The sequence below is a fragment of the Hyla sarda genome, chromosome 6 (assembly GCF_029499605.1).
Source record: "Hyla sarda isolate aHylSar1 chromosome 6, aHylSar1.hap1, whole genome shotgun sequence".
NCBI lineage: Eukaryota > Metazoa > Chordata > Amphibia > Anura > Hylidae > Hyla > Hyla sarda.
In genome coordinates, this window is record NC_079194.1 from 68,457,361 (window position 1) to 68,476,424 (window position 19,064).

The 19,064-nt window shown below is 43.4% G+C and overlaps 1 protein-coding gene across 2 annotated transcripts in view; it reads left to right on the plus strand.

Annotated features, from left to right (window-relative positions):
- Positions 1-11,754, plus strand: part of LOC130275735 (actin nucleation-promoting factor WASL-like) — a 139,104-nt gene extending 127,350 nt beyond the window's left edge. For both annotated transcript variants that reach the window (XM_056524054.1, XM_056524053.1), the window contains exons 3-8: positions 5,799-5,931; positions 6,946-6,988; positions 7,652-7,802; positions 7,909-8,765; positions 9,418-9,517; positions 11,622-11,754. In XM_056524054.1, the coding sequence (XP_056380029.1) occupies positions 5,799-5,931; positions 6,946-6,988; positions 7,652-7,802; positions 7,909-8,765; positions 9,418-9,517; positions 11,622-11,659 (1,322 nt within the window). In that variant the 3' untranslated portion in view covers positions 11,660-11,754. The remainder of the gene's footprint in view (positions 1-5,798; positions 5,932-6,945; positions 6,989-7,651; positions 7,803-7,908; positions 8,766-9,417; positions 9,518-11,621) is intronic.
- The last annotated feature ends 7,310 nt before the right edge of the window (positions 11,755-19,064 follow it).

The window sequence follows — 19,064 nt, forward strand, 5'->3', positions numbered from 1 at the left end:
TAAGTCCAGTTTGGTAAAGATGTGGGCACCTTGGAGGCGATCAAAGAGTTCAGAGATAAGAGGTAGAGGGTAGCGGTTCTTTACCGTGATTTTATTAAGTCCGCGGTAGTCAATGCAAGGACGTAGGGAGCCATCTTTTTTGGACACAAAGAAAAATCCAGCTCCGGCAGGAGAGGAGGATTTGCGGATAAACCCCTTTTTTAAATTTTCCTGGATGTACTCAGACATAGCAAGAGTCTCTGGGGCGGACAGAGGATAAATTCTGCCCCGGGGTGGGGTAGTACCCGGGAGGAGGTTGGAGCCACGGTAGTCCAAGGAGAATTTCGGAAGTGCAATTGGGGAGGACCAAGAACTCAATTTTTTCTTGATGAGGTCCGATGCACATTAGAAGGGGCTCCGTGCGGTAACGTATGGTACAGTCCAATCTTTCATTGTTAACACAATTGATGTAGAGGGGCCTGGCGAGACTGGTTACCGGGATGTTGAACCTGTTGATGAGAGAGGCCAAAATAAAGTTTCCTGCAGATCCGGAATCCAAGAAGGCCATAGTAGAGAAGGAGAAGGTAGATGCAGATATCCGCACAGGCACAGTAAGACGTGGAGAAGCAGAGTAGACATCAAGGACTGTCTCACTTTTGTGCGGAGTCTGCGTGCGTCTTTCCAGGCGGGGAGGACGGATAGGACAATCCTTCAGGAAGTGTTCGGTACCGGCACAGTACAGGCAGAGATTCTCCATGCGGCGTCGTGTCCTCTCTTGAGGTGTCAGGCGAGACCGGTCAACTTGCATAGCCTCCACGGCGGGAGGCACAGGAACGGATTGCAGAGGACCAGAGGAGAGAGGAGCCGGGGAGAAAAAATGCCTTGTGCGAACAAAGTCCATATCCTGGCGGAGCTCCTGACGCCTTTCGGAAAAACGCATGTCAATGCGAGTGGCAAGATGAATGAGTTCATGTAGATTAGCAGGAATTTCTCGTGCGGCCAGAACATCTTTAATGTTGCTGGATAGGCCTTTTTTAAAGGTCGCGCAGAGGGCCTCATTATTCCAGGATAGTTCAGAAGCAAGAGTACGGAATTGTATGGCGTACTCGCCAACGGAAGAATTACCCTGGACCAGGTTCAGCAGGGCAGTCTCAGCAGAGGAGGCTCGGGCAGGTTCCTCAAAGACACTACGAATTTCCGAGAAGAAGGAGTGTACAGAGGCAGTGACGGGGTCATTGCGGTCCCAGAGCGGTGTGGCCCATGACAGAGCTTTTCCAGACAGAAGGCTGACTACGAAAGCCACCTTAGACCTTTCAGTAGGAAACTGGTCCGACATCATCTCCAAGTGCAGAGAACATTGTGAAAGAAAGCCACGGCAAAACTTAGAGTCCCCATCAAATTTATCCGGCAAGGATAGTCGTAGGCCTGAAGCGGCCACTCGCTGCGGAGGAGGTGCAGGAGCTGGCGGAGGAGATGATTGCTGAAGCTGTGGTAGTAGCTGCTGTAGCATCACGGTCAGTTGAGACAGCTGGTGGCCTTGTTGCGCTAACTGTTGTGACTGCTGGGCGACCACCGTGGTGAGGTCAGCGACAACTGGCAGAGGTACTTCAGCGGGATCCATGGCCGGATCTACTGTCACGATGCCGGCTGGCAGGAGGTGGATCCTCTGTGCCAGAGAGGGATTGGCGTGGACCGTGCTAGTGGACCGGTTCTAAGTCACTACTGGTATTCACCAGAGCCCGCCGCAAAGCGGGATGGTCTTGCTGCGGCGGTAGTGACCAGGTCGTATCCACTAGCAACGGCTCAACCTCTCTGACTGCTGAAGATAGGCGCGGTACAAGGGAGTAGACAGAAGCAAGGTCGGACGTAGCAGAAGGTCGGGGCAGGCAGCAAGGATCGTAGTCAGGGGCAACGGCAGGAGGTCTGGAACACAGGCTAGGAACACACAAGGGAACGCTTTCACTAGGCACAAGGGCAACAAGATCCGGCGAGGGAGTGCAGGGGAAGTGAGGTAGATATAGGGAGTGCACAGGTGAAGACACTAATTGGAACCACTGCGCCAATCAGTGGCGCAGTGGCCCTTTAAATCGCAGAGACACGGCGCGCGCGCGCCCTAGGGAGCGGGGCCGCGCGCGCCGGGACAGGACCGAGGGAGAGCGAGTCAGGTACGGAAGCCGGGGTGCGCATCGCGAGCGGGCGCCACCCGCATCGCGAATCGCATCCTGGCTGGAGGCGGTATCGCAGCGCACCCGGTCAGTGGGTCTGACCGGGGCGCTGCCGTAGCGAGGATGTTGCGAGCGCTCCGGGGAGGAGCGGGGACCCGGAGCGCTCGGCGTAACACGGGGACACGAACATAGTATAAACCTACTCGTAGTTTTAGTGTTTCCCAGATTGTGTTGCAAAACTACAAATCCCAGCATGCCCGGACAGCCTTTGGACATCCTACTACTGCTCCCATCATGGGACAGACTCTGTTCCTTGATGGGAGCAGTAGTAGGACGGTCGGCTCCTGGCGGGGAAGCGGGCATCATTGCTCCGTTCCCCGGCCGCCCTGCTCCCTGTTGATTGAATGAACATCAATGTATAATTTCAAATACCCTGCCTAGAGCCCTGAATGGCCAGTCAGTGTCGGCCGTTCAGGGCTCCTGTCGGGGGGAATATGAATTTGAAGTGCTGAGTTTTTATACACCTCAAAGGGGCGGGGAGTGGCACGGCATGCCGTCGCTTCCCTGCTTTATAAGTTACGATCGTAGCGGGTCTCAAAAGTAAGATTCGATGCGATCAGTCCCTCTGCTTTGTACTACTACTCCCATCATGGAACAGACTCTGTTCCATGATGGGAGTAATAGTAGTCCTGCAGCACTGCAAGAGTCCCGGATGGCTGTAGAGTAACGTTTAAGAAACAGAACAGAACCGTGGCCAAAACCGTATACACAACCGGATACATCTCGTTGTGTACATTTTTGTATGGAATGTTAATGAATACGTTTTCAGTACGGTTGTATGCGGTTTACACATTGAAAATGTATACGTCAACCGTATGTAATAAAAAGTCATGTGAATGAACCCGTATGTTCACACTGATTAATGTTTGCACGGAATTCTCGCTGAAAAAATCCGCTCAGAAATGACAGTTTTTTTTCGCGCGGAATCTGCGCGGAATTCCGCACAGAAATCAGTGCAGAATTCAGCGCGGCATAGGAGACATTGTTAAAAAATATATATTATTTTTGCGCGTATTCTGCTGGAATTCCACGGGAATTCCATGCAAAATCCGCGCAATTTCCGCATGAATTCCGCACGAAAGTGTGGTGGACTGAAAAAAAAAATTACATTGAGTTCTATGGGGTTAGGACGCAAATTCCGCATGAAGAAAGAACACGTTCATTCTTCATGCGGAACGGAATTTAGTGACAGAATTGCGCTAGCGGAAATTCCTCAGTGTGAACTGAGGAGCAGAAATTTTATTTCAAACTATGGGGTTTTTCACTGCTGAATGAATTGGAGAGGAATAAGCGAATTACTCGCGGAAATTCCTCTCCAAACCTTCAGTGTGAACATAAGTCGGCATCTTGTTTTTGGTGGGATGCCGACGGATACGATTGACTGGGACAGAACGTAGTGTAATCGTATCCTCAGTTATTCGAAAACTCGACTCACTGCAGGGCACAGTTTGATCTCCCACAGAGTGAGACACCAGCCAAAACAAGCCCTGGATGACCCAATTCCATGAAGATCTATGATAGGACACTGAGCTCCAGCAGCTACTTCCTACCCAGGTGAGGATTATCCCAGCTAATAGCTGCTTGGTGGATTGAGTGGCCCAGTATATAACACCGTGCACTCACCCCAGACAGTGCACTGATTCTGTATTCCCTGCTATTGGGGGATTATGGCGCTTTTTAATATTATTGGTGAGTATGGGGTAAACTATCATGCTGGAAAGTATAATAGACAAGTGAAACTTTGTAGGAATTAATAACTGTATATATATATTTTTTTCATCAATTAATACATGTGCAATTTTTTTTGTTTTAACTAATTACAGTGGTCCCTCAATATACGATGGTAATCTGTTCCAAATGGACCATTGTTTGTTGAAACCATCGTATGTTGAGGGATCTGTGCAATGTAAAGTATAGGACAGTGGTCTACGACCTGCGGACCTCCAGATGTTGCAAAACTACAACACCCAGCATGCCCGGACAGCCAACGGCTGTCCGGGCATGCTGGGAGTTGTAGTCTTGCAACATCTGGAGGTCCGCAGGTTGAAGACCACTGGTATTGGAGGTTATACTCGTGTGTCCCCGCCACTCAGGACCGTCACCGCTGCCCTGGATGTCTCCTTCCATCGCTGTCGACGCTCCGGCAAGGCCTCTGCTTCCCCGGCATCCTCGCTCTCCGTCGCTGCCATCACATTGCTATGCACGCCGCTCCTATTGGATGATGGGACGGCATGCGCAGTGACGTGATGACGATGGAGAGCGCTGATGATGCAGGGGATCCCAAAGAGGACGCGCTGGAACCCCGAGGACAGGTAAGTGATCGTCAGCGGACCACACGGGGCACCGAAAACGGCCATCCGGTGGCAGCTGAAGCAGTCTGCGCTGCCGGATAGCCTAGCTGTTTATGCGATGGCCCTGATATACAAATACATTGTATGTTGATGCTGGCTTCAACATGCAATGGCCTCTGAGAGGTCATCGTATGTTGAAATGATCGTATGTCAGGGCCATCGTAGGTTGGGGGGGGGGGGGGGGTCACTGTACTTGCTTGTGAACTCTGGGTATGGGCAGGATCTGTATGGTGTTGTTTTCTTCATACAATGGCATAATGTATGCAGTGGCAGTTTTTGGAATACTGCCACTGCAGTTTTTGAGCCAAAGCGAGAAGTGTATTCAAAAGGAATGGGAAATATAAAGGAAGGACTTATACTTCTCTTCCCTTATGGATCCACTTCTGACTTTGGCTCAACAAACTGCAGTGGCAGTTTTCCAAAAAACTGCCAGAAAAAAAACCAAGTGGAAACCTAGCCTAAAGGGGTTGTACAGGCAACATTTTGACCAGGATAGGTGATAACTGATTGCTTTAGGTCGGACTACTAAAACCCCCCTTGAAAATTATTGGGTATCTCAAGTTTCTTGTTTGAATGGAGAAATGATTGTGCAGTTTTTGGTCTATTCACTGACTGAGGCTGCGGAGTGCTGCTATACCCCCTTATTTTTTTTTTTTTTTTTTTTTTTTTTTTTTAGAGGCAGAAAAAAAATGATTGAAAGTTTTTGTTTATCTATAGGTTGTGTTCACATGGAGTTTAAAAATGTGTATATACCTGCATTGTCAGTTTGTGAACTCCATCAGTTCTTGGTCCAGCGCTCCTCCACCCAGTGAAGGATGTTTTTTTTTTGTTGGGGGTTGGTTAGGAGGAATAAATTGGGTATGGTCCTTAGTTTTTGTTTCCTTATATTTTGCATTAATAATTTCAGATTAAAACCACATGGCGGATGGATCCAGGGGGAGTTCAGACTTCAGGCCACAGACCATATCACTATCTTATTCCTTTTTGTGGTTTTGCATTGTATGCTCGGTCTCTGTATGTGTGTATCGCTGCTGATACACCTATGTCCATGATAGAGGCCTTATACTGGGTATATGGAGCTGTAATACGGTGGTGCTGACTGGTTTGGCCTTTGAGAGAGTAATTTCAGATTGTTTGTGTATATACTGTGTGTGTGTGTATATACACATACATAGAATTTGAAGTTCATCACTTCTCATGTGAACACTCTGTGTAGTATAATATTTCAATTACCCCTCCACAGGCTCTAAATTTCATGCATCCCAGGCCAAAACAGACGATGGTTCGAATTATTACACCCGAAAGGAGCCTCATACAGGACGAGCTCAAAGAGCGAAGCTGAACAAATCAGACATCGGCTCACCCACCTGCTTCAAGTAGGTTATACAGTGTAATCAAGCTATTAAGCTACTCAGGCCCTTGGTGATTTAAAGACCAGTCTTTTGTGAGAACGTGTCCTCAACACATACTATGTATTAGTCTAAGCACTTCTTTCTGTCCATGGCCTAGTGGGTCCTAGATATTATACACCGTCTATGTGCTTTATTGCCTCAAATAAGTTGGAATCTAGTAATGGACTTCGTAAATGGCAATCTTAAAATTTATTGCGAGGGATAGTGAATTTATCAGAAGCATCCTGTGCTTCTAGATTAGTCCCTATCTGGGACAGTTGTGTCCGATATAGGAGAGGTGGTTCTACAAAAAAACGCTATGCCTCCTTCACATAATGGATCCATCTAAAAAAAAAATTCAGCTTAGAATGTCTGCTGCAACAGAATTTCCTTCTGCAGAATCTGCTCAGAAATGCACTGCCGTCTATGGAGACAGCGGGTTTTCCAGCCTAGCTTGCTGCCCATTGAATGTAAATTCTGTCATGTGAATGATGTCTTGGGTTATATTCATGCTGTGCAAAGTGGTGTCTACAATTTAAGGGGTGTTGCCAAAAAAAAGGGGGTGGGGGGGGGGGGTGGGAGAGGGAGACAAAAACTTTGCTTTAAAGGCATTTGCTATTTAAGGAGTCATATTAAAAAGTGTGTGTGTGTGTGTGCACAATATAGAGATCACTTAAGATAACTGACCTACAGGTCTACCCTATAGCAATAAGGAGCTGGATCACATGACCATCAGGGAATGCACTGAAATTGTGGGTTTCTGTTAGGATCTTGAAGGCCAAGGAGGTGAACAACTGTAGCAAGTGTCAAAAGGTGCACTATATACATCCACAGTGCACCTGACACTGTTAGTTTCGCATTGACTGGTAGTACAGCCAAATTATCATTCTGATCCCTAGAAGTGCCTCTGTAATTGGGGAAAATCTTTCATGAAGAAAACAATCCAATTGTTAAATTTCCTAGAAAGAACAGACACAGAACTTATTTTTCTCTCCACAGACATGTCACTCATGTGGGATTTAATGCCGTGCCTCGTTTTGATGTAAGTGGTTTTTGTTTTTTCCTGTTAACCTGTGTTAGGCTGTTTTAATAGTTGGGTGATCACTGAGAATCTATAATGGGTTATAAATCTGAGTATTGCATGTTATGCCCCATCTTATGTGCAGTGAGTACCCCTTATGTGCAGCACAGTGATTAACTTTGTAATTTTAAAGGGAGCCTGTCACATTGTGCGTGTAGTCTGATCTCACAACATCATGTTATAGAGCAGGAGGAGCTGAGCAGATTGACATCTTTGTGGGGAAAGATTAAGTATAACTTGTCGTTAATTGCATGCAATCTCTCAACTCTTCATGCTTAGGAGTCCAGTGGGCGGACCTTCACGGTCTACTGGATTACCAAGAATAGAAAGAGCAGAAATCTTAAGTCACAGGCATATTTTCTTACAAAAGAAGATATAAATCTGTTCAGCTCTCCCTGCTCAAGAACATGATGCCAATAAACTTCATAGCTCTTTCATGGTGACAGGTTCCATTTAGGCATAAGGTTTTTGGCCTAAAGAAACCTTGGTTCAGAATTACTTCTATGACAAAAATGAGCAAATATCAAATATTCATGGTATGGTAAGTGTCTCAACTTAATGCTTCCTTTTGCATGTTTTGAAGGTAAATTTTTGCTCTGCTTTTCCTTGGTTCCTTATTTTCAGGATAGTTCAGAAATGGACTTGAAAAGGTTGTTCAACATGGCAGGTGTCAAAGAGGAGCACCTTCAAGACCGTGAAGCTGCAAATAGAATATTTTCTGTGCTAGAAAAGGCAGGCAGCATGGAGGCTGTAAGGAAGCAGACAAGGCGAATGAGTATGTACCCCAACAAATTTCAGAATCCAATACAGTTTTGATTTTATCCACAATGACCCCAACAATCATCTGTAGATTACTAAGCATTTTGTTCTTTTTAATTCAGCATCTGTGGAGAAGCCAAGCACACGTACTAGACTTCGTTCTTTGTCTTCTTCAAGCTTAACGCCATCAAAAAGACAACACGGTCTTGAACAGGATTCTCCCCATGTTGCCAAAATTGCAGCAATCTTGGCACGTGGCTCTCACTTATACCACCCTCCATCTGTAAGTAAAGTTCCGCCGCTGACGCAACCTCTTCCAACTTGCCACTTCCCATCGATGAGACCTCCTCCTCCGATGCCTCCTTATCTGAATGAGTTGTCTCAAAGCTTTTCTCCAGCAGCTGACCTTCCTGCAGGTCATCGTTCAAAGAAAGAATATCTCCCTCTGAATCTTCTCTCTACTAAAAGCTCCATGAAACCACCACCTACTCTACTTCTGGTTGCAAAAGCTGTTACTTCAGAAACTGATAGTCTTCCTCTTCCACCATCTATTCCAGACCATTCCTGTCCTGACTCTAAAATAAACATGGTGTCCTCACCTCCGTCTCTTCCTCACTCTGATAGCTCTTCAAATATAACCAAATGCGTACCTGCACATTACCCTTCATCCATCCCAAGCATTGAGCCAACTATTAAACTTGGGGATGTTCCATCGCCTCCACCTTTTCCGCAAGCTGATAACTCGGGAACCATTACTTCATGTTACTTCAATGAATGTCTGACTAAATGTGCTGCTATCCCACTACCTCCATCCCCTCCCCCACTCAACTTTAACAAACAGTCTGAGGATCTACCATCTAATAGATCTGAGTGCTCACTCATTCCGCACAACACTGTGGCCTCCACTAAAGAACCAGAACACCAGACTAATCCTGCTATGTTCTTGGACCAGATCAAGCAGGGCATCCAGCTGAAATCTGTAAGTGGCGTTTTTTGAATTTGTAGTAGGTGCATGTACACAATTAAGAAAATTAGGCTAAAATGCCAAAGTATCATACACTCCAGAGTGTTGATAAATGTTAACTATAACTTGCTACACTATATTCTTCTATCGTAATGGGTGCTTCCCTTTTGCAACATCTGAACATGAATGCCACAGGCGGGACGTTCTACTCGCATGTGTCATAAATGTACGATGTGGTAATAGAGTGGACTTCGGAGTGGTTCCTGCATCCTCACTTGTGAAAGTCTACAGTAATGGACCTCAACATATTATGTCAATAGCAGCTTCTGTGGAAGCAAATTCCTAATTTTGACCTGGCGATTTCAAGCAGTCACCCATACTTTTATTACAAAAAGCCTCTCGTAGAGCTGCAACAAAAACGAAGTTATGGCTTTCATCCTATATGAGCTGGGAACCTTCTCCTAGCATTACAATGGGTCCTATTTGGTTCTGTTTTCTTAACTTAAAATAAAAACCAGTCTAGATTTAGGTTTTGGGTGAATAAGTTTCATGAATATGGTGGCATCATAATGGTTTTAAATATAATATAATGTAATGTAATTTTTATCTTGCCTTCCAGATGTGTCTAATCCCTTTAATTTTTATTTTTTTACTTCTATCTCTTTAGGTGACTCAAACTGTGAAAGTTGAGAATACAGAATGTTCTCACATAGTCACAGCGTTAATGGATGTCATGAAGAAAAGGCACAAGGCATTGCACTCCTCAGGTATGTAGGCATATCTACACTGGAGTAACATTGAACTTGTTGTATCTGTCGCTGCTTTCATACCTGTTTACTGGAGGAACATTTTGGTAAATGTGGAGGCCATGTTCCTAAAGACACGCCATAAATATATATAGATAAAGTCATGAATCCGCAGCACACATTTCTCCAAAAATAAAATGGTAGCTTATTCCATGAAAAAAATCAAGTGTCTGTAAGGAACGTCTCAGCCAGCTCATCTGGCTTTAAAGCTTGAGCTGGCTGAAACGTTGCTTAGGCTGGAATTCCACAGAGGAATTTTTTTTATTTATTTTTATTTTTTTTGCAAAAGCGCTGTTAAAAAAAAAAAAAAACAATTTTCCCACAGGGCGGTTTTTCACTGAAAAAACGCTGCGTCCAGATGGTAACTGCAAGCCAATAGTAAACTGGAAAATGCCAGATCCACTTGGTGTTTTTCAATTTGGCTTTTACTTGCTTTTACTAGGCTGGTTTTTCCAAACGCCCACCAAAACCTAGTTTGGCCTTTTTTGCACAGAAATCATGGCGTTTTCCTCCCATAGAAGTCTATGGGAGAGCAAAAACGCCATGTTTTAAACTTTAGCACTTTTGCTGGCGGTTTCTATTCTATTTTTGGTCTTTAGCGATCAAAAAAAAGTGGTGGAGATATATATTTCTATTAAAATTTTGTAGGGTACAATTAAAAAAATCAAAGATACAGTAGTGATGGAAAAATCACTTAACAATATTTTTCATAAGAAATTTTTGAATTTTAAACGGGGATCAATTTGTGGGTGGGCAGGGCAATAAAAATGTAGTCGACAATAATAAAAATGTAGTGTGTGGGTGTGATCCTTCTGTATAATGTATAGATGCATCCAGCCTCTCTGTGTGAAATATAAGTGGCGTGTGTGTGTGTATATATGTATACACGTCAGTGCAGGCGACCATAGAAGAGCGGCCGGCCGCATCTATACATTATACAGGAGGATCAAAGCGGGTGTCAGGAGTGACACCCCATGTGATCTGTCCTCAACTGCGAGTACTACACCCAAAAAATGGAGCACACTCTGCTCCATGCTGGGAGCTGTAGTACCTGCATTAATAGTCAGGTGTCAGAAGTTACACTAGCTGCGATCTGTCTATTAATGCAGGTACTACAGCTCCCAGCATGGAGCAGAGTGCTCCATTTTGAGAGTAGTAGTACCTGCAGGTAAAGAAAGATCACAGCGGATGTCACTGACACCAGCTGTGATCGTCCTATCTATTGCAGAGACGCGGAGCAGCTTTCTCCTGCGCTATACTCCGGCCAGTGATGCGAATAGAACATCGCTGATTCATATTTCCCTCTGAGAGCTGTGGTTTGCTGCCACCATCCATCCAATCCCCACTCTGGGCGGAAAATATGAATGAGTGATGTTCTAGTCGGTGTCAGTAGTGACACCAGGGGCGATCTTTCTATTAGTACAGGTACTACTACTCCCATCATGAAACAGTCTGTTCCATGCTGGGAGTAGTAGTAGTACTATCTAAAAAAATCTAAGTGAAACACACTTTATTAAAAACGTATAAAAATTTCGTTAAAATCTTCTTTTAAAGACATCTCTGCTTTTTTTTTTTTTTTTTTTTTTCCTTCAAATCTTGAAGAGGGGGAAAAACAAAGGAAAACCGCCAAAGGGGCCAAAAAAATTCACACAGGTCAAAACGCAGTGCAAAAAAGGCTGGAGGAATGACTGCACACAGCCTCACAATAACTATCTCCCATAGTGTCTGAGCTGCAGGCAACAGGTTGGAGCAGAATAGCGGATCCTACTTCCGGGCTTAGTCAGGTGGAAATCCTAGTCAGTGATTATCCTTCCCTGATTTTGGTTAGTAGGATCACCAAATTGATTCCTAAGCCCAGAACACCCCCTTCCTCATCAAAGACTATGTATGTTCAACACAACAGAATAGGTTTCTGAAGTGTGTGGAATGACAAATGTCTGAGGGCTGACAACCTGGACCCCTGCACCACCTACCACAGAAACGGGTGTTATTAGTGTACCATAAAAGTAAAATGTCTTTTTTATTGAATACTATATTAAAACTTTTTTTTATATATATTTTCCAGATGAGGAAGAGGTGGAGGACGATAACTGGGAAGACTGAAGTTTTACTGTAGAACACTTGTTGCACTTGTATATTATGTTGTAATCGCTAAATATTTTTATACTAGTATTTAAAAAGTTAATAAAGATGGCAACCTTTTTTAATTGTTGACCCTTACTGATAACTAAAAAAAAAGTAAGGGGGGGGGGGGGGGGGGGGAGGAGAGTTTCAGAATTTCTTGCAGTACACAATTTATCCTTTTCACCATGTTGTGGTTGTGTAGTTACTGTGCATTTAGCGAAAAGTTGCACAAAGAGCAAAATCGAGGCCAGAATCTAAGAGAAGACCTTTACACTAAGGAAACAAAGCACTGGTAATATTTATTGTCCTTGATGTCTTGACATGTGTCTAATTTATCCAGACAAAAAAAGCAAACTGTCCAAAGCATGTTACAAAAACTTTATTTCTTAGCTACATACTTTGTTTTGCTACAATATGACCATAAAATACTAAACAAACATAGAGAAAATACTGGTTTAGTTTTTGCATTCTGAAGTTTGTTTGTTATGGACAAGAGAACCTGATACTGCAACTTCAAGGATCTAAAAAGCTCTAACCAAAAGCTTGGCCTGAAATGCTGGCTGCAATATCAAAATGGTCCAATAGTGATATCTGCAGCAAATACAGCTGACAAATTACCTTTAGGTGCACAACCTTTACAAAGGCGACAATGGTCACTAGACATGGTGGGGGAGACTTATCAAAACCTGTGAGGAGGAAAAGATGTCCATGGAAACCAGATCGCTGCTTTTATATTGCAGTGGCCTTGTCCAAAATGAAAGCTGTGGGCAACTCTTCCTCTGCACAGATTTTGATAACTCTTCATCCTCCCATCCTTCCAGCTGCTGGTCACTGGTACTGAGATCTCTGGTTGCTGGTCTCAGTAAAGACCTGAATAGATCTGAGAGAAATTGTAATGCCCACCCCTTTATATAGTGGGGGGGGGGGGGGTGGGGGGGCTGGACTAAGGCCCACTGGTTAAGCTGGTGCTCTCTGTGAGAACATACATCACCAAACTAGTCCCCTAGGAGTCTCAGGGCAAATAATATATAAATCACAATTTTAGGGACAGGCCCCTCAGGACTGCCCTAAACTAGACTGCCTACAGTCTTATTAAAACTTAGGTTTTATTCATGTAAATGAAACTTTATGTAAATGAAGAACTTAACGTGCTTGTGGTATGTACAGTGAGGAAATGGGGGGGGGGGGGGGGAATTAAAAATCCGGCCAGCCCAAATGCGTGCACTTAAGTGCAAGTTTGCTTATCATTTAAACCAATCAGCAGTTTCAGTGTACCGCAGCTGACAGTGCCGCCGCGCCTCTGTCACAGCAGAACACTGCTGGAAAATGCCGATATTTATTGTGCCGCTGGGGATGCCGATATTAAAATAATGCCTCCTAAACGTTTCGCCCGTGAACCGGGCTGTCTCAAAGTAGTGAGGTCCGCTTCTCGGCAAAACATTAGTTTAGGAGGCATTATTTTAATATCGGCATCCCCAGCGGCACAATAAATATCGGCATTTTCCAGCAGTGTTGCAGTGTTCTGCTGTGACTGAGGGGCGCGGCGGCACTGTCAGCTGCGGTACACTGAAACTGCTGATTGGTTTAAATGATAAGCAATCTTGCACTTAAGTGCACGCATTTGGGCTGGCTGGATTTTTAAACCATAAACCCCCCCCCCCCCCCCCCCCATTTCCTCACTGTACATACCACAAGCACGTTAAGTTCTTCGTTTACATAAAGAATGAATAAAAGCGAAGTTTTAATAAGGCTGTGGGCAGTCCTGAGGGGCCGGTCCCTAAAATTGTGATTTATATCTCTGAGAACATGTGACACTCCACAGGCCCTTCAGACCTCTCACAGGTCCTTTTGCTCGATCTATACATTAAGATCCTGTCTATACAGTAAAGCAGTGTATACAACATTCTGGAAACAGGGGGAGACCCTGCAGGGGAGCTCTCAGGTCACTGAGTCTCAACTTGACAGGGCCTAAGGGTAAAAAAAAAATTGTGGAGTGCATAGCTGTCTGACAGCACTGGTATATTACGCAGACTCCCGTGGAATATCCACATGGAGATTTCCCTGCAGACATTCTGTAGTGTGAACATAGTCTTAAAGCTTGCACATGTGAACATGCCCTTATCAGGATTTTTGCATAGATAACTTGGTGTACCTGTCATATATCACATAAAAGTTGCTACTTCGTACAATCATGATCATGTACATATAACTTAGGTGTGTAGCTTCTGATTTAAAAAAAATAAACAATTTTTAGCTTACATCAGTTGCATGCTGGATCTTCTCTCAGGCAGGAGGTGTCCTTCTCTTGCTGTATATGACTGAGCTTCCTCCCTCACTGTCATTGAGCCTGGCAGTCAGCCAATCATTGCACTCTGCTCTGTAACCCTTTCCTCTCTGGTTTTATGCTGCACAGGTTACACAGAGAAAAAGGATTACTGGAGTTTGCCTGCCGTCTGCCTTATACATTATGTAGTGTGGTGCATAATGGGGTGTGGAGATGTATGGGGCAGATGTTAACCCCTAAATGTTTGTGACACTAGGGTGTGGTTTTCCCGGTAACAACCTGAACGGTAGTACCGCTATCGCCAGGGTGGGCCGGGTAATAATAGTCCAAGACGAGGATAGTGGTTAACAGTAGCTTTACTGAGGTAAACAGATGGTAATAGTCTTTACAGCTAGGCCAGGATCCCAATGAGGTGGCCAGCAACACAAAGGGGACCTTGCATCTTGCTGGAAGTTGTAGTGTTTGGACAGACTTCAACTCGACTATAATAGACTTGACTGTAGGTAGTGACAGCAGACATAGACGACTTGACTTACTGACATGTGGCTGCTGGTTAGGCCTGAGGCCTCCAGATCTTCTGGACACTGGCTCTGAGACGTCTGGTCTTTATTGTACTTCAGGATCGAAGAGTGATCAGAGCAGAGAGGCAGATTGCAGCTCCTCCCTTCCTTATAAAGGGGGGGGGGGCTGTGCAAGGAGCCTATAGGTCAAACTGCTGAACACCTGGTTAGCTTGTGCTCTCTGGGTAACAAAACATGTGACAATATTATCATGTGTGGTGTCCTGGTACCGTATTGCATACCGTACCTTTGTATGGTGGTCCCCAAAGTCAGTTACTACATTGAGGTAGGGTCCCCCAGGCGGGACAGCTCCTAGTCCGCCTCCTACTACTATAATTTCGTAATGCTATTATGTATATATCTAGTAATGTGTATATTTAATATAGTGTATATTAGTCTACTTACCTTGTTAGCGTCACAGGACCTTTGGAATGGTTTAAACTGTTATATAAGAATCCCAGGGCTAGGGTTGCAATAAATGGATCTTTGTCAACTCAATTGAGTATAGGTAGGGTCACCAGGCAGGGATGCCCTCTCTCTCCTATGCTGTTTGTCCTTTTTTTGGAGCCTTTGGCAAGGAAGCTCAAAAAAGCGAAAGATTTTAGGGGATTTGGGATTAAGGGGGTAGAAGAGAAATTTTTAATGTACGCTGATGATATTCTTTTTTTTTTTTTTTTTTTTATAGAAAATGCGTATATAGGGGTCCCAGTAGCAATTAGGGTTTTTGAGGAATTTGGGAGGGTTTCTGGCCTCAAAATTAATTGATGCCTTTGGTAACAGGTAACATTATTGGATCGATGGGGGTGAAGGTTCTGAAAGATGAGTGTCTGGATTATTTGGGTATTAAATTGTCCCCGTTAAGAGTTATTTTTTAATTTTTTTTTACACAATTTAACCTATATCCCTTATTGAGTAAGTTTAGGAAAAAGGTAGCTGCATGGGTCAAATTGCCCTTTTTAATCGCAGATAGGATCGGGTTAATCAAAATGGTAATTCTTCCTCAGGTACTATATGTCTTGGGGGCAGCCGCCTGCTGGATTCCTGCAAAATGGTTTTCGGGATTGGAAGCCCTGATGGTTAGACTGATTTGGGGGAGGGGTAGAGTTCACATGAAATATATAAGTTGAGTACACTTGGAAGGAGAAGGTGAAGGGGGTTTAACGGATTTTAGGTTATATTTTTTTGCAAAAAATTTACAGGATATAAGGTGGGGATGGAGTGATGCACTTTGGACGGATTTATTTAAAGATTATAGAGGACACTATGATAGTTTGTTAGAATTTATTGAAGCGGGTCTTCCTGTGAAGAAGGAATTGGGGCATGTCCCATTGATAGGGTTATTTAGGAAAATTTGGTAAGAGGTCAAAAAGAGATGTAAGACAGAGGGATCTCTAAGCAATACGGTGTTATAGGAAAATATGGAGTTGGCACATTTTCAACTATTAGGGAGTGATTTTTGGAAACGTAAAGGGGTTAAATATGTTGCACAGATTTTTCAGGACGGGGAGGTTAAAAAATTTTAAACAATAAAAAATGAATTTGGATTGCGGAATGAACAAATTTTGATATATTCAATTGTATGAAGCATATAGATGCATTGAGAGAGAAATTTAAGATATGTACACATATGGTGATAGATTATATGAATTTGGAAGGAGGAGGGAAGTTAAAATATATTTATAGGTTACTACTTAAAGGGGTACTCCGGTGAAAACCTTTTTTTCTTTTAAATCAACTGGTGGCAGAAAGTTAAACATATTTGTAAATTACTTCTATTAAAAAATCTTAATCCTTCCTGTACTTATTATCTGCTGAATACTATAGAGGAAATTATTTTCTTTTTGGAATGCTCTCTTATGACATGACGAGCACAGTTCTCTCTGCTGACGTTATTATAATAATAATGCTTTATTTATTGTTGTCCTTAGTGAGATTTGAACCCAAGTCCCCAGCAATGCAAGGCAGCAGTGCTAACCACTGAGCCACCATGCTGCCCTTAGCATACATCTGCTATGCATGGTTGCTAAAATGGACAGAGATGTCAGCAGAGAGCACTGTGCTCGTCATGTCATCAGTGTTCCATAAAGAAAGGAATTGTCTCTGTAGCATTCAGCAGCTAATAAGTACTGGAAGAATTAAGATTTTTTAATAGAAGTAATTTACCAAATTTTTTTACTTTCTGCCACCAGTTGATTTAAAAGCAAAAAAGGTTTTCACCGGAGTACCCCTTTAAAACCATATCTGTCAACTTTCAGGAAAATAAGAAAAGGAGGTGGGAGGAAGTTCTCGGTCTGATTTCTGAGGAAGAAAGGGAATGCATTTTGAGGAATTTTAGAAATTGTTCAAATAATAAGAGATATCAAATTATGCAATTAAGAATAGTTAACAATTTATACTATTCACCAGTACAGTTTAAAAAAATGAAGAGTTGGAGGGAGGCGGACTGCCCCAAGTGTGAGCTGATGCTAATTTGATCCATTTGTTATGGTTATGTCCAAAGGTTAAAGAATTCTGGAGTTTAATATTCCAGACTATTGAGTTAAAACTCAATATAGAGAGAGAATGGTCGGCGACAGAAGTAATTCTCGGGGATTTAAGTAAGGTTAAGATGGAGCGAGAGTTATTAACTCAGATATTTATGCTCGCGAAGGTGGTGATTCTCAGGGGGCTCTTGAGCAACAGAGGTCCGAGTTCCATCGAGTGGGAGAAGTTAGTGGGGAAAATTCGAAAATATGAAGAGTGGAGGGCCGAAGGGTCCAAGAGAAGAGTTACAAATTTTAGACTAACTTGGGTAAAATGGAATGATAAAAAAAAAATTTCTTCTCTCCTGGCGGTAGGGTTGGGGGCTGGATGGGGTGTTATGTAACGCTCTTGTTTGTTGAAAATGTAATTAATAATCAATTGTTGTAATAAAATTTATATTAAAAAAAATAATTGCACTTTGTTGGAGTGTTAATATTTGTGCTAAGGTAACTAAATGTAAATGGTTATTGTACACGAAAAAATTATAGCTGTGTACACAATTTTTTTTTTAAATGTTGTAGTAGTTGATAGTAGGTGGCTCTCTCAGCTCCTCTGGGAGTAACATTTTCGTCACCCATCACTAACACCATCTCAAAGGTCTACACAGGGAAAACTACCCTTAAGGTACCAAGACTGACCTCTCAAGTAGTACTGTACACATAGTACCTCAAACTAATCACTCAAGTGTACTTACCTCACTTAAACTTAGTACACCAAACAAACAACAAAAATATCTCTCACTCAAGTAAACGCTTTAGGAATTGTAGCCTATGTCATTTTCCAATTCCTGCCATTGTTATGTACACTAACTATTCTCTTCTTTCTCTTACGTGTGCGAGATGCCCTGCCCAGCCAGTAGGTGCTCTTGCTAAAAATAATATACGTCATCAAAAAGGTAACCTATGTAAGGTTTATCTGTTGTGTTCTAGGGGTAAGAGCGTGTAGCCAATGGACCCTAGTAGCCATTTTATTGGTAGATAGCCTCAGGCAAACCAGTAAAACCCTCAGTGTACTAAACAGGTAACTAGTGTGGCAAAAATGTCTAGTGAGATTCAAAAATGTCTAGTGAGATTCAAAAATGTCTAGTGAGATTCAAAAATGTTAAGTAGGATGCATCTCATGTAAATAATATCATCCTGTTACTAAATTCATGAATCAAGTAATCCTGTTCATGAGTTTACCCATGCCTATGTATGTACCTCAAAAAAGTTAAATAACTTTATAGTAATATACAGCCTGACTAATGGACATTTAAAAAGTTATGCCCAGGACTGTTATAAAACAACCTTCACTTCGTCCCTCTGTCTTAGGGGACAGATGTCGAGGCCGACTTATTTTAAGTAAGGGGGTTTGTGGTGTCCCGGTACCGTATTGCATACCGTACCATGTATGGTGGTCCCCAAAGTCAGAGTTACTACGTTCAGGTAGGGTCCCCCAGGTGGGACAGCTCCTAGTCGCCTCCTCCTACTCTAATTTCCTAATGCTATTATGTATATATTTAGTAATGTGTATATTTAATATAGTGTATATTATTCTACTTACCTTGTTAGCGTCGCAGGACCTTCGGTCATGTGACTGTGTTAATTCCTCTATGGTATGTTAGAGGACCTTTTGGAGGTCCTTGGGTCACATGCTTACCCATAACTCTCTGTACAGGAGATTGACAGTTGTATGGACCAGTGGGCTTTAGTCCAGCCCCTGCCCATAATAAGAGAGCTGTAGCCAATGATCCCTCTCTTGGGTTGCTGCTCTCGTGGATGCCGGACTAACAGGATGAATCTGCGCAACTTTCAAAGACAAGCTAGGCCAGAAAACCTGCCGGCCTCAGCCTAAAATAAACCGTGAGTTAAAATCTCAAACCCCGCTAAAACTAGCGTGATTACTGGACCGAATCTAAACCCCTAAATCCAGTGGATCACTGCAACAATTACCTCCTTAAAGGGGTTGTGCGCTGCCCTGACTTCCGGAGCTCTGCTCACAGCGTCCGGAAGTTCATTACTCCGAACACTGAGTGCGG